At 37.2% G+C, this 14,448-nt stretch overlaps 1 protein-coding gene across 29 annotated transcripts in view; it reads right to left on the reverse strand.

The window, feature by feature from the left end:
• The window catches only part of RIMS2 (regulating synaptic membrane exocytosis 2), a gene marked incomplete at its 5' end in the record, with an annotated part of 516,464 nt that overhangs the window by 117,141 nt on the left and 384,875 nt on the right, over nucleotides 1-14,448 (reverse strand). The window contains one exon of one of the 29 annotated variants that reach the window (XM_082015617.1): nucleotides 4,764-4,853. The exons of the other annotated variants lie outside the window; for them this stretch is intronic. Coding sequence (XP_081871743.1) covers nucleotides 4,764-4,853 — 90 coding nt within the window. The remainder of the gene's footprint in view (nucleotides 1-4,763; nucleotides 4,854-14,448) is intronic. 29 annotated transcript variants of the gene reach the window in all.

Here is a 14,448-nt window from a genome sequence, read left to right on the forward strand (position 1 = left end):
AGGTGGTAATTTTATGCCAGCCGCCTTCTTTAACCAGAATTTTTGACTTGTCCAGCGTTCATGATGGCATTTCTATGAAGTATTAGTGTGCTTTTTCTCTCTGTGTGTACTGTCACTACTTTGTCTTTTCCAGACTCATTCATTCCCTATTTCTAAACATATCTCTCTTTTTATAATATTCAATCTATCATACTTTCAATTCTGACTACAAACTGTTTCGAAAATAACCACCGCTTTGTTTTGAATTATTTTTGACTACTGGTTTACTACTACAACTGATTCCATGGCAATAGATAAACTACAAAAGTAGAGTCACATAGAAATTATTTCTGATAGGCTTTTTCTATGTACAGTCAAGGAATACTTCCACCCAGGAAAAAGACATAAATGTTCCATAGATTAAACAAGCCATGATTACCTCCAAATTGAAAGCCAACCAGTATATATAAAAACTTACCTTTTTTTAATCATGCATTACCTTTTTATTTTCTGATGTGTTTAACTTACCATTGTTATGATTCCTCTAAAACTTTAGGACTCTACTAAAGAAATATGTCTTTCCCCCTGACAATTACAAGGACACTGCATTTTTGCTTCATTCCATCCCGAGATGTATAAATCCATTTCAACTGTTCTGTCTCCTTTTGGTCAATCATATTAACATATGTCAGCCCTTTCCCATGGTTCTGTTCTTCAACTGTTGCTTTAGAAATTAAAAGTGTTTGTGGCAAAGGTTGGATATTCGATAACACTGCAATCTTCTCAACAGGCAACAATAATGAAACCATTGCAGGATGGTTTCCAGATAATAACCATCGTATCTACTGGCTCCAAGTAGGAAAAACAGGGGAAAAACAATAGTGTTTCCTTTGCTCTCATGAAAGTAGTTTCTGCATTATCTGTATCATTTCTGAATGGAGACACAGTTTGCTAGACTGTGTTCAGCTTCAAAACTTTGAATAGTGAGACTGACTGAACACTTGAACAGCAATTGACAGGGACCAGAAACGAGTATCACTGCCTTGGTACCCTAAACTATGTGCTTTCTCCCTTTAAGTAACCCTGATGGGTTCAAGAGAGACTATCAATGACGCTAGATGAAAATAAATGCTTTTTAAGAAAAACAGTATCTTGCCTAACCTTATCTCTACCAGTACAGGGCACATTCTGTACCCATAGCCTACTTCTTTTCCAACTTCTTCTCTTAGGGCATCACATATAAAAATGCAAAACCATGTGAAAATGTTTGCATGCTGTGCTTTGCGGGTTTTTTTTCCTTCACTGACCAAGGAAATGTGATTCTATGACTAGGACTTTATTCATTTCCTTTCATATGCCATTTATTACAGCTCACAGGCAGGGGTGCTGAAAGTAGAGATACTTAATAATATTAGATAGGAACAAATAACTATACCACATAATGTTTGATTCTGTGATGTCCCAAGAACGCAGTGTTCTCTGACACAGTGCTGACATCAGCTAAAGGAAGGGCACACACATTCAAGTCTTGACTTGAATTTCAGGTTATGCTTACCTATGATTCTGTAATTTGACCCTTCCAACCCTCAAAAATCTTTGCATAAATACAATTGACTCTTTGTAATATACTGAACAATAGTTTTGCAAATTGCCTTGGAACTTAGAGATTACAGGCACTGTTAAGAAAACACGTTGATTTCTGATATTCGGGAACAGGAATTTTACCAGCATCTTCTATTGAAAAGCCTGAAATATAGAATTTTTTCTACTTTACATTTTACTACTTTATTTAGTGACCTGAAACTGTCCTCCAAGAAATTTGCTAAACTCATTTGTAATCATGCATATTTCTTGAATATTAATGCTTCACATGATACAGTATTACTGTTATTTCTTCTGTTATTTGGAATTATTTTAATTATCTATTTATGTTTTTATCTACAATTTGCTCACAGTCTCAGTTCTTCACTCAAAGTTTTTCTGTAATCAATATCTATTTTTTTTTCACAGATTTTCTTAGCTATAACACTGCCATGGCCATTTCCATGTGACCGGTTAGGTAAAATTCTTAAAAGACAAACTGAACTTAAAAACAAGAGAAGCTTCCACAACAGGCTATAGCAGAAAATCTTTGTATGAAAAGGCAAGCGAAACAGGGCAACAGCAATATGAGGTGCCTGTACTCCTCGTTGCTTCTCTGCAGAGTGCCAGCTGCAGCCAGGGACTAGGTTGTGTTAGTATCACCTTGCTGTTTTCTGTGCAAACAGAACATTTAAAGCATTCACAGATTAAAGAAAGCACAGTCCCGTACAGAGGCTAAATCCCATATTGGAAAGCTTCAAGGAATTTGAAGCTTCTTGATGTAGATTCAGTCAGGCTACATCACTAGCAGATCATTGTCACAGATATAATATATCTCAACATCCAGGGGCAAGTACGGTGTTATGGCACCTCCTTCAGATGTCCTAACCGCTCTGCCTTGAAAATGAACATACTCAGTGTTTATAAGGATATAGGGATGTCTACAGGGGACAGCAGTGTGCCATACATAGCAGGTAATGCAACTCCTCAAAGCTGCATTGATTTGTGACACTTGTACTCCTCCACTTTTACCACTTCAGTACATAGGGCTTTTTGACAAGCAGATTTAGTTTGGAAAAGCATCCTAGGAATACACATATGCACTATTTGGTGCCCCTTGTAGAGCGTTCAGAACCACCTCAGATGTTTCTGCCTCACATGTCATTGTCCCATGTGAACATACTATGGAAGACATTACTGATAACATAAATCGGAGCAGAATTTATGCTCTTACCAGGCATCAGTGCTCACAGAAATGCCTAGGACTGTAAAGTGCAGAGCATAATTTTTACTCAACTTTATATCTATCCTGGGCTTTGGCAATTGCAGCTGTGGCTCTCCAAACCAATTCTGATTATTCCCTGCAGTACTGGAAACCCGTGGTACTGTTCCACAGGGAAAAACAGACAAAAATCATATACATATTGTTCTAATACACAAAATAATTTCTAAAGTGACAACATTTTAATATCCATATTTGTTTCTGATTTCTATTCTTCTACCTGCTTTTTTTTTCTTATAATTACAAGATTTCACTCACGTTCCAAAATCTAGAATGACCCAAGAGCAAGCATCTAACAAAATGTGTCTCCCATTTCTAAAAAATGGGGAAGGTGGCTCTAAAGAAGTATCACTAGTAACTATAAACGTGCCATCTGCCTAAATGACAGTTCTAAACCCACCTCAGCTGGGAAATGGAGATAATGTTCTTACCTAGCTACCATGTAAGGGAAAAGTCTAGGCAGAGGCATTGTTCTGCAGAACTCACCCTGGAAAGGCAACAGTGAAGATCTGTAGACATTGTATTTTGAATCTGTCATGCAGTACTTAAAATTCTCAGCTGGAAAAGAAGATACATGACATTCTGATCCTGACTCCTATGACCAGTACTTCTTTTGTCCTGCAACTTCCTTTGACACATTAAGAAGTCAGGGAATGGGAAATGCAACTGCAGGTCTGGCCTTTTGCAGCCACATTCCCTAATTCCTAGGTTACAGTATCAATCCAGATTTTGCTGCTCTTCTTCAGTTCTGACTCTTGTACTTTCAGCTGTTCAATAGTTAAGCTTCAACAAAAGAACATGGAAGTGATCAGCATGTAAGTGAGCCTGAAACTGAGATTACAGCATTAATTTAGGAGGTAGCACAATTGGCCAATTTTGTAAACTATAATTTGTGTGACTGGGAAAAGTGTTGCTATTAGAATAAGTGAAACAACTAGTGTGCCCAACAGAGAGAGATCTGCAGCCCCAAACTGAACCTAAGTATTCTTGGAACCGAAAAATTCCCATTCACTTGAGTAAACATGGATGAACTTTTAAATACAGGATGAAACCTGCAATCTAGAGATTTCTTCCCTTCCCTTTTCCTTTTCATTTCCATATTTTCCTTTTTCCTTCCCTTCCTGTCCCTTTTCTACTCTGCTCTTACAGTGTGCTTATCACCAAAATACCACAGTGCCTTTGCAAGTGCATAAATTAACATGATTAGGACTTTTTATGGTCTGATTCAGAGGAGAGAACAATACTATTATTGTCATCATTATCATCATGATTATTATTAGGTTTTCTTTTTATTGCCATGCATTTGTAGGAACAAAGACAGAGTTGAAGAATTACACTTAATGTTTGAAGTGGAAGAAAGTTTGTGATAGTTTTTAGTGAAATACATTCATGTACAGGACAGAAGAAAGGACAGTTCTCTTAGATTTGAGAACTCCAGCCATATGGAGATATAAAATGGAGCTTACATAAAAAATTACATCAGAACATTATTTCTGCCATGTGTGATGGTGCAAGAAGGTTTCAGTTCAAGTCTGAAAAGTATTTTCCCACCACACATGCAGTAGATACCTTGGTTTGGCCAACTAAATAAGAATCAGCATCACTCATACTTTGATTCCTGAGGCTTGCACACACAGGTAAATCATAAAAAAATTCAAAACTAAAAAACAAGCTAAGTCTAATATTTTGCCAGAACACTTCTTTTCTAATGCATGTGCATTCTAACACAAATTTTTACAAAAGCAGATCTATTTTGGCTATTCTAAAACAGAACTATGTAATCTAAATGGTCTCTACATACTAAAAATTTCACACCAAAGTGAAACAAAATAAGGTACATCAAGCACACACGCATTACAAAAGCATGAAATGTGTTTTTATAGTCTCATGCTTTCATGTGGTTTTCCAAACCCTGACAAACCTGGCTCAGAATGCTGTTTCTTTTTCGGCAATGGTTTGTCATCAGTTATTGTACCATTCACCTTTTTCTGCTGGTCCTCCCATGTAACTTCTAGCATAAACCAAAAAAAATCAGAAATATTATGTAACTTACATTATAAGACACCTAACAGCATTGGGACAACTTGATCTAAACAAATGTACTATCATTAACACGGCAAAATTTTAGCTTGGTTCTTTAATTCAGAGGCCTGTGGTGAAGAGAATTAGTAAACATCTTAAATATGGAACAGAACATACTATACAGAATTTAGTATCTATGTAATTTGTCAGCTATTCTCCTTTGATATTTAACAGTTGGAATAAAAAACCAAGAGGTTATTTACACAATAGCTTCTTCCATTTTAAAAAGTTAGTACTCTATGTTCTATAGCCTCTTACAATATCTTTGTGTTTCTGTGAATTAAAAGGGAAGTTAAACATATTTTGGTAAAAAAGTCTTTGCAAAGGTATAATTCAAAAAGCAAACAATCAAAACAAAACTGAACCAGCAATCATGTATGTTTATCTTTAAATTGAAAAGTATTTTTAACAATTAGTTGTTAAGCCAAAACTAGGTTGGATTTACTTTCTAAATCTAGGCTTTGATTTAAGTTCAGTTTTTATTTTAGGCAGATTAAGTTACTCAATAAAAACTCTTGCTAATTATGGATCTGTACCCTGAAACTGGCATTTCTGACCTAATCACTTCCCTAGACTTGCAAGACGTTAGTCTTTCTGAGGGTGCTGAGCAGATATTTTTCATCTACACTTTAATTCTACATCTTCTGACAACTAAACTGGGTGGTTAGCATAATGTTACTGGTTTTAAACCTTTTGGTATCTCATGCTAAAACCAAATTTAGGCCAATTAACTAGACAGATTCAATACCCTAAATTCCATTTTTGCTTTGGGCTGTTAAGAATCTGCTTATTTTGCTGATCCCACAAAGTACAAAGCTTCTCACAGCCGTTGCCCACAGATATAACCACTTTTATCATCACAGAAATAGCCAGTGATGGAGAAGAATATGATAGATATGGAAAACATTTTCCATCTTATAAATTAAAAATAAATTGTCATAAAGTGATATTAGCCTATGACTTGTTTTTCTTCTTTTTAAATGAGACTGATGAATATCTGGCATTCAAAATGTAACCATGCAAAAATGTTATCTGTAGGCATCCTGCAGACTTCTTGTCTGTGTTCTATGTTGTTGTTCTATGACAGGCTGCTGTCCTGTAGAAGGCAGCTTTGATTTTTCAAAATGATGGAGTTGGAGGTTTCAAGTAATACATCAATAAAGTTGTTGGTATAATGATTTCATAACACCACAGATATGCATGCTGAAAGAGAAACTCATCTTTGTAGTACTAAAGAAGAAATTTCAAAATAAACATTCTGTTTCCAAACTGTGGAAATAAAACCTTATTATGTTTCTTCCTAAGAAAATTCTTTCTTTTTCTCTATGAAAATACACATTTAACAACAAAATATTTACTGATGCCATCTATGCTTCCTTTTTTCCTGAATGAGTCCAGAACTGTCTTCTTAACTAACACACAAAAAAAAAAATTTGATGACTTTAGTAAAGCTACCTTTGAATTTAAGGAATAGTCACTGCTAGGAAAAAACAACATTAGATGATCATTTAGGTCAAGTAGTAGAGGTACTTAGAATACGATAAAAAGTAAGCAGACAGTAATCTCAAATACAGGAGTTTGTTTTAGACAAATATCAAGAAGCACAGAGTGATTTCCACTCTAGCTTTATGGCAGTTTTAGAAGACAGGACCTTCTTGGTCAGAGTTCTTTCTCAGAACTCCTTATTCAGTTCTGAACCTAAAATCTATAGTTTGCTGTCACCAAAATCACTCAACATACCAAAGTTACCTACCAAAAGAAAACTTTTCCTATGCCTTGCTAATCCTTTGAGAACTAAATATCTGGAAAATAGTTAAACCACTTGAGAGCACTCTAGAAGTGCTTCTATAACCGCAGTGACTTGACAAGCATGACGAGATACTTTTGCCATATGTTAACCTTAAAAAAGAAAAAAACCTCCACCTATTATGAAAAGCAAAACAGGCTCCTTTTTTATGTTTCTACTAAAAGTGATAGCAAGAACATATAAATACTTTCAGAAAAGGTTCCAATGATAATCCTTCTATAGCTTTAGTTGTTCCTTGGGCATGTCAACATTAAATTTAAATGGCTGCTTAATGTTATCAGCAGCTAAGTACAACTCTTAGCTTAAGTATATGACGACTGGAGGTACTCCAGATCAGATGAAAAGCTTCATTGACTTCTGGAGCATTGCTAGAGTTTGGATAGTAATGGTTCGTATTTCAACTGAGAAACAAAAATAGATACATCCATTAGATTTACTCCAACGTTCAACCTTTTCTTCACCATTTTCTGATTCCATTTACATCCCCATGTTTTACAAACCTAAGAAAATAAGTGTTTAAGGGAGAACTTTCTGTCTGGGAACTAGTAAAGATGCTGATGAACAGGCAAAACGCTAAGAAGGATTTGACAGGTGCACTGATCCAGATTTTTCCCGTTAAGTATGAAAAGTACAATCTTTAGATGCAGTTGTTCCATTAGATGCAGTTGTTGCACCTACCCCCTGGGCATTGCCCACCACAGTGAATTACGTAGCCGCGCTCTCCCCGCTGCACGTCAGGATGACACTTGGTTGGGTGCCATTCCCTCTTGAGAACAATACTCACCTGTGCTGCCTGGGAGAGGAGGATGGTGCGCTCCGGTACATCTAGTGTTAAGTACCTCAGTATTGCTTACATTTTTGTTTAGAATATCCAATATTAAAAATATTAAAAATATAGAAATAAAATAAGATAAGAATAGTTGCATATCTCCAGCTTTTCTGAACTTCTAAACGTGCCAGTGCTAAGTTGCACCAGCAATTTTCAGTTGACCTGGAATGATGCAGCAAACTGCAGAAGTACAAGATGATGCAGCAAAATACCAGATGCTAATGATGGGGAGTTTTCTTATGCAAATACTACCCCCCTCCTTTCTTTTCTCCACAATACAGACAGTAATAGCCCTTTTCACAATTACCCATTGCTTGAAACATTTTTATATACCGTCTCTTTTACTTGAATTTATCTTTTTTTATTAAATCCACTCAGCTTTTATATTCTTTTCAGCACCTAAAATTTCTGCGAACCAATTTTTATCAGTGCATTTCTGGTTTTAGACTTTTAATTAGGTTATCATAAAGTCTTCACTCTTTCATTAGGACATACTTAATTTAGTCATCTTTTCCTGCAAATGAAAAATCCTCAGAACTTCTTTCTATTTTTAATTTTATAAGATGAATTCTCAGAAAGGAAATGTATTTTTAATAATGTATGGTGACAACTACTGTAAAAATGAGTCAAAAGGGTTTTGGCTAGTGCTTCTTAAACACAAAGCAGCACCATAACAAGCCACTAGAACTGTGGGATAAACTGTAAAAAGCTGAGAAACTATGTTTTGAACCAGATACTCAAGATCTTTACCTCATTCATTAAGAATACAAGAAGAAGAATTAAAGACATAGAAAAGGCTAAATTCACGTTATACAAGTTTTAATTTACAAAACAAAGTCTCTAAGAAAGTAAAAAGTGCCATGTCTCAAGAGTTCAAACAGAGAGAAATATTTTCAGCTGTGTCAAATCTCTACTAAGGGAAAGCAAATTGCTTCAAGTCATGATACATGAATTGTCCTGGATGTACTACATTATACCTGGGATGAATCCAGTCCCACCTTGCACCACCAGCATGTTGCTATTGGCATCAAGGCCAGCTCCAAGTGACAAAAAGTCAGCTATGAAGGCTTTACGCCAGGCTGCTGCTGCTCCTACATCAGAGAAACCTTCAGATGCCTCAGTAAAACAGCACTGATGTTCCCCTACTGCAACAGGAACTAGATTCATCCAATATCTGAAGACAAATAACATCACACAGAGTCTTTTCCTGACAAATTTAGAGCAAGACCTCCTGTTTCTCCAGGTGACATTCTACAGCAAATGTGAGGACACCATTTTTTAGCTTCCCCTTTTGACACACTAACAGTTCATCTACAATGTTTCCTCCACACACTGGAAGAATATTTTAGAGAATGATTCTATACGTTAGAGCTCAAGGCATTCATCTGGGATGTGATGATCCGTGTTTCCTCCAGAGACTGAAATGAGTTTGGGTCTTGCATCTCAGGCCATTGTCCTAAATGCTGGTAAAGCGTGGACAGCATAGAGGCAGGGACAGCATCTCTCTCTTTATGAGCCAGACAAACACTGCATGCACGCACACCCACACACCCCTTCACATGAAACTAGTTTGCAAATTTGTGCCAAATCAACAAATGAATGCTGGGATATGTTAATAAAATTTTAAAATAAATAAACTGTTGTTCATAAATGGCTATGTAAGTGTCACTTATATTATGGTTTTAACTAATACAGCATTCCAATAAAAATTCTGACATATCTTAATTATTTATTGTTTTGATTTCACCTTCCTTATTGAGCTACACATTCTGCAAAAAAAAAAAACAAAACCTGGGCTTCATTCCTTGGGGTTGCAGTGGGAATACATTAAAAAAAACTTTCATTAGGTAAGCAATAAAATATTGCCACATATCTACATTTAATATTATCATTACTAGTGTAACAAAAATGGAAGTGCACTGTGGGTTATTCCTTTACTCCAGGAATGTTTTCCTCAAATTGACTTCAAGGCTACATTAGTTATGTGGAGCTGTAAATCGCTTAAGCAGCCTCGTCCAGTAGCAGTCTCTTCTCATCATATTTCCTAGCTGCAAATCCCATCCATTCTGTTCTGATCTTATTTTTTAAATGTTTTACTAGTGAGTCCTTCTATATGGGGAATGAATTGATTTTAATCTTCTATTGCTTATTTAAAAGAAAAATTTAGATATGCAAGGTCATGGAGAGTACTTGTCGCAGTATCACTTAGTAAAGTCACAGCCTACCTTCAGCTAAAAATCAAAGTATCATGTTGCTGCTTTTATAAAGATAATAGAGTTGTAAAACATGAAGAAACACCAGAAAAACTTAAATGCACCAGATTAGTCAGAAGAAAAAATAGTCAGTAATGGTACATTAAATATGTGTATATAAATATTTAATAAAGTATATTTAAAAATAAAAAAGTAAATATATTCGTTTTAAGCCACCATCAAAGCTTGTTCCCCAGGACTGTTTGGGGCAGGGAAGGATTTGTTTGTTTCAGGTCGTCTTATATGTTTTTAAGATATGGCAGTTTTGCTCCCTCTTCTGGTTATATGCCTGAAACACGTTAGAAATGAATGCGTTACAGCTGGCCCACTGGTCTATTATGGATAAGCCTATTTTGACTATCTCAGAAGAACAGCTCTACTGAGTCCCCTGTTTGGACAGGCACTGCAGGTTTATGTTGGCAGGACTGATTTAAGGTGGGAGAAAGGGTGCAGAGAGCCTCTGAGGGAGACGAAGACACCATGTAAAAATACCACTGATGTTTCTGTCGGTTCCTGAGGCACAAGGGAACCTCTCTCATAGGAGACTGGGGATCCAGGATAAGCACAACTGCACATTTTTTCTGCTCATATTCCTTTCCTCCAGCATCTCTGCCTGCACTGAGGACTAGACATTGGGCTAGATGGATTTTTTGGTCAGACCTGGTACGGCTATCCTCATAATGCTGTGAAAGGTAAACGGAAAGGAAGTCAAAATACCTCCAGAGTCTAATGGTTAATGACTTTAAATAAGACAAATTACATGTAATGGCTAACATAAATGTGAAGCAAAATGCAAGCTTCTGCTCTGCACCTCTCTCCCATAGTCTCTGCTCAGTTTGTATTCCCACTCCCTGGGTGTTAGTGAGTGCTCTATGCATGCAAGAAAATGTGAACAGCCTACAAATCCACCCTGCAGAATGCAGGATGTAAGGCTTAGCTTGGTATAGGGTGGTTTTTTTAGGTTATTTTTATTCTCTACTGAAGAAAGTATAATCTTACAGCAAGTCTTCAAATATTTTTTTATGCAGGAAGGTGATTTATTATTATATGACCATATATATAATATATCTCACATACATACACACAAAAAAGCTCTGCAAGCAACCACAGGTGTTCTACCCTCTAAAGTGCAGTTAAGATTGAAGTTTATGGCACAGTTCTAAAACATTAAAAAATTATTCAGTTCAAAAAATTGTTCTGAATATAAGCAAGTAGTTTTAACCACTAATATCAACCAATAAAGAAAATACAATAAAAGGCTTACAAAAAGATGAAAAATATAGATTTGTTTCTTCAGAAAGCTCTAGGTTCTTCAGAATATTAATTACTACTAATTAATAACCTATGTTCTCTTATTGCTCAAATGTACATGTAAATTTACATGCAAATTTTACATGCATCTTTATATGCAAATGCTGCCCACAGAAAATCATCTGTGCTATTTTTCAGTATTACTTATAAAATGTTAGCTTAGTAACCAGATAAACTCTGTTTGACTAGGAGACAAAATGACATTACATTGTCATGTACCAGTCTTAGAAATGCTACTTTATGTTGTGATGTAGTTTTTAAAGATGCCACCTCACATTTTGTATATATAAATAAGTCAAAAGTGAAGCTATTTATGGACAAGTTAGTAGTTGGAATCTTTCTCATCTGTCATATTTCCTTGGTACTTTTAGAGTTAAACTTATAAAATAGTCACCTATATCATAAGGAACTTCAGCAGAATGTAGGTTCTTCAGTCTGGAAAACTGGGGTACTTTACTACTATTGTTGTTGTGTTGTGGTTGTTTTATTTCACCATTTTCCCAGCATGCAGATTGCAGTTATGTGCCTGCCTACAACCACCACAGTCTCAACAGGTCTATACCTTACTTAAACCTTACTTCAGTTGAACTAGAATTTAATTAAAATGTAGTATTACTCTAGGTACTCATAACACATATGAATATGTTAAGTATTTTCACAGTACACATAAAACATGTATTCAGTATCATTTTTCATACAAAACTCAGAAGCTGCCACAGTCTCTTGGCAAAGTCTGGAGTCAGTGGCCAGGGGAATGGAGAGAGCACAACAGACTCACAGCTGTTTAGGACTTTAGGCAAAGTGTAGGCCCCATTTCCAGGAATCCCAAACAGTCTTAGATGGAAGAAGATGCTCAGGTCAGCCAGCAGGATGAGAGTTCCCTCTGGCACGACAGCCGCATGCTCGTTTTTCAAAAAAGCATATGTATACACTATTTCTGAAAGTCAGCTAAGCAGGTCCATCTGTCATCACTTCTCTGACTGGGGTTCCTTTATTCTGCCTAATTTGCATTTCAGTCACCTATATTCTTCAGATTGTGTCTAAACTGTGCAGCAAGCCTGGAATACAGCAAACTTTCCATTCCAGTCCTCTGAGCATCCAGACTGCTTACAGAGTGGTGGAGCTCCCATGCATGCAGAAACCAGAATGCATAGAAAGGGGAGAACTCGGTGCCTTGGGTCCTGTCTTGGTATTGACTCAAGATACAAATAGGCTCCAGACACTTCTCAACCTGAGAGATGAGAATTGGAAAGCATTCCTGAGTCCCGTAATATAGACAAAGTTGTTGTGTAATTATGTAAAATATTCTATCGAGTCAGGGAACTGATGACCTGAAAGGCTTAAAATTCCGTTTTGGTAACTATATCATGTTTTATGCACCCTAAATTAAGACAGTAAAGGACAGAATTACCAGGAGCCTTCTCTCACAAACCCAAATGATCAAAAGGTGTCATACAAGATACAGGAAAGAAAAAGGCAAAAGACCAGAAGAAAAACTGAAAGAGATAGTGGTTTTGGTAATAAATATTTGAAATCAAATACAGGGCACAGACCATTCTTTTAGAGTAAAAGAGCTCTGCAGAAGGAGCTTCCAAAACAAAGAATGAACACCTTGGAGTAATTAATAAATATAAGAAAACAAACTGTCTTAAATAAAGGCTAGTAGTATTTAGTTAATTGTGGAAAGTACACCTTTCGGGCTCTACAATTAAGTATAAAAAATAACTGAAGGAGTAGAAGATAAACTGAGAACAAAAACAGCTTTTGCCTGACTTGATCATTGATTATTGGTTTGTCAACCATGCCAAGTTAGTGGCAAAAGCCTCCAACTTTACCAGGATTGGAATTTGGATTTCAAAAGTATAAGACACTCAATTATCTGGTAATTAGCATGCAGTACTGGGTGATGAGTGGTGTCCCTCAGGGGTCAGTATTGGGACCAGTACTCTTTAATATCCTCATCAATGACACAGTGGGATCGAGTGCACCCTCAGCAAGTTTGCAGATGACACCAAGCTGAGGCGTGGCTGACACACCTGAGGGATGGGATGCCATCCAGAGGGACCTGGACAAACTCAAGGAATGGGCCCATGTGAACCTCATGAGGTTCAACAAGGCCACATGCAAAGTCCTGCAGCTGGGTTGGGGCAATCCCCGGTATCAATATAGTCTGGGGGATGAAGGGATTGAGAGTAGCCCTGTCGAGAAGGACTTGGTCTTGTCCTTGGCCAGCAGGTTGAGCGAGGGGATTCTGCCCCTCTACTCCGCTCTGGTGAGACCCTACCTGGAGTCCTGTATCCAGCTCTGGAGCCCTCAGCACAGGGAAGACATGGACCTGGTGAAGAGGGTCCAGAGGAGGACCACAGAAATGATTAGACCACAAAAATGAACACCTCTCCTGTGAGGACAGGCTGAGAGAGTTGGGGTTGTTCAGCCTGGAGAAGAGGAGGTTCCGGGGTGACCTTCTTGCAGCCTTCCTGTACTTAAAGGGGGCTTATAAGAAAGATGGCGACAGTCTTTTTAGCAGGTTCTGTTGCGATAGGACAAGGGGTAACGGTTTTAAGCTAAAAGAGGGTAGATTTGAACTAGATATAAGCAAGACATTTTTGACAATGAGGGTGTTGAAACCCTGGCATAGGTTGCCCAGAGAGGTGGTAGATACCCTGTCCCTAGTAACATTGAAGGCCAGGTTGTATGGGGCTCTGAGCAACCTGATCTAGTTGAAGATGTCCCTGCTTATTGCAGGGGGGTTGGACTAGATGACCTTTAAAGGTCCCTTCTAACGCAAACTATTCTATGGTTCTATGATTCCAGCTCCATAGCAGACTTCCAGCATTTGAATTCAGTAAGGACCATGCTGGCAGAGCCATTAGAGTAAGTGAGGTGACCTCATGCATTGCTCTGCCAGGCTGCCAACACAGCACCCTCTCTGCAATGGCACCTCATTCAGTCTGTCTACACTGGATAATAAGCGGCGTATTAAAAATGGTGTGGTTTTCCCTGCAACAGAATGAACTATCATGGGCAAAAATGAATCCCTGGTTTCCTGATACCTATATTCCTTTTACTAAATTTTTCTAGGGAAGAGAAAGCTAGGAATAGTCCATAATAGTGTAAGCGGGGCTTATCCCCCACATAGACTCCTGGTAGAGATGGAAGTGTAACAGGGAATATCCAGATGTTAATAAAGCTAAATCACTATCTAGCTATTTTATTCACTCATAGAAGAAATTGTTGAGAGAAAGTCTAAATGTAATATCGCTTTAGATGTACATGGAAAGATAATAACAAGTTTCTTCAAAGTAATTTAGAACCATGAACTCAG

This window comes from Phaethon aethereus, assembly GCF_964289735.1.
Source record: "Phaethon aethereus genome assembly, chromosome: 2".
Classification (NCBI taxonomy): Eukaryota; Metazoa; Chordata; class Aves; order Phaethontiformes; family Phaethontidae; genus Phaethon; species Phaethon aethereus.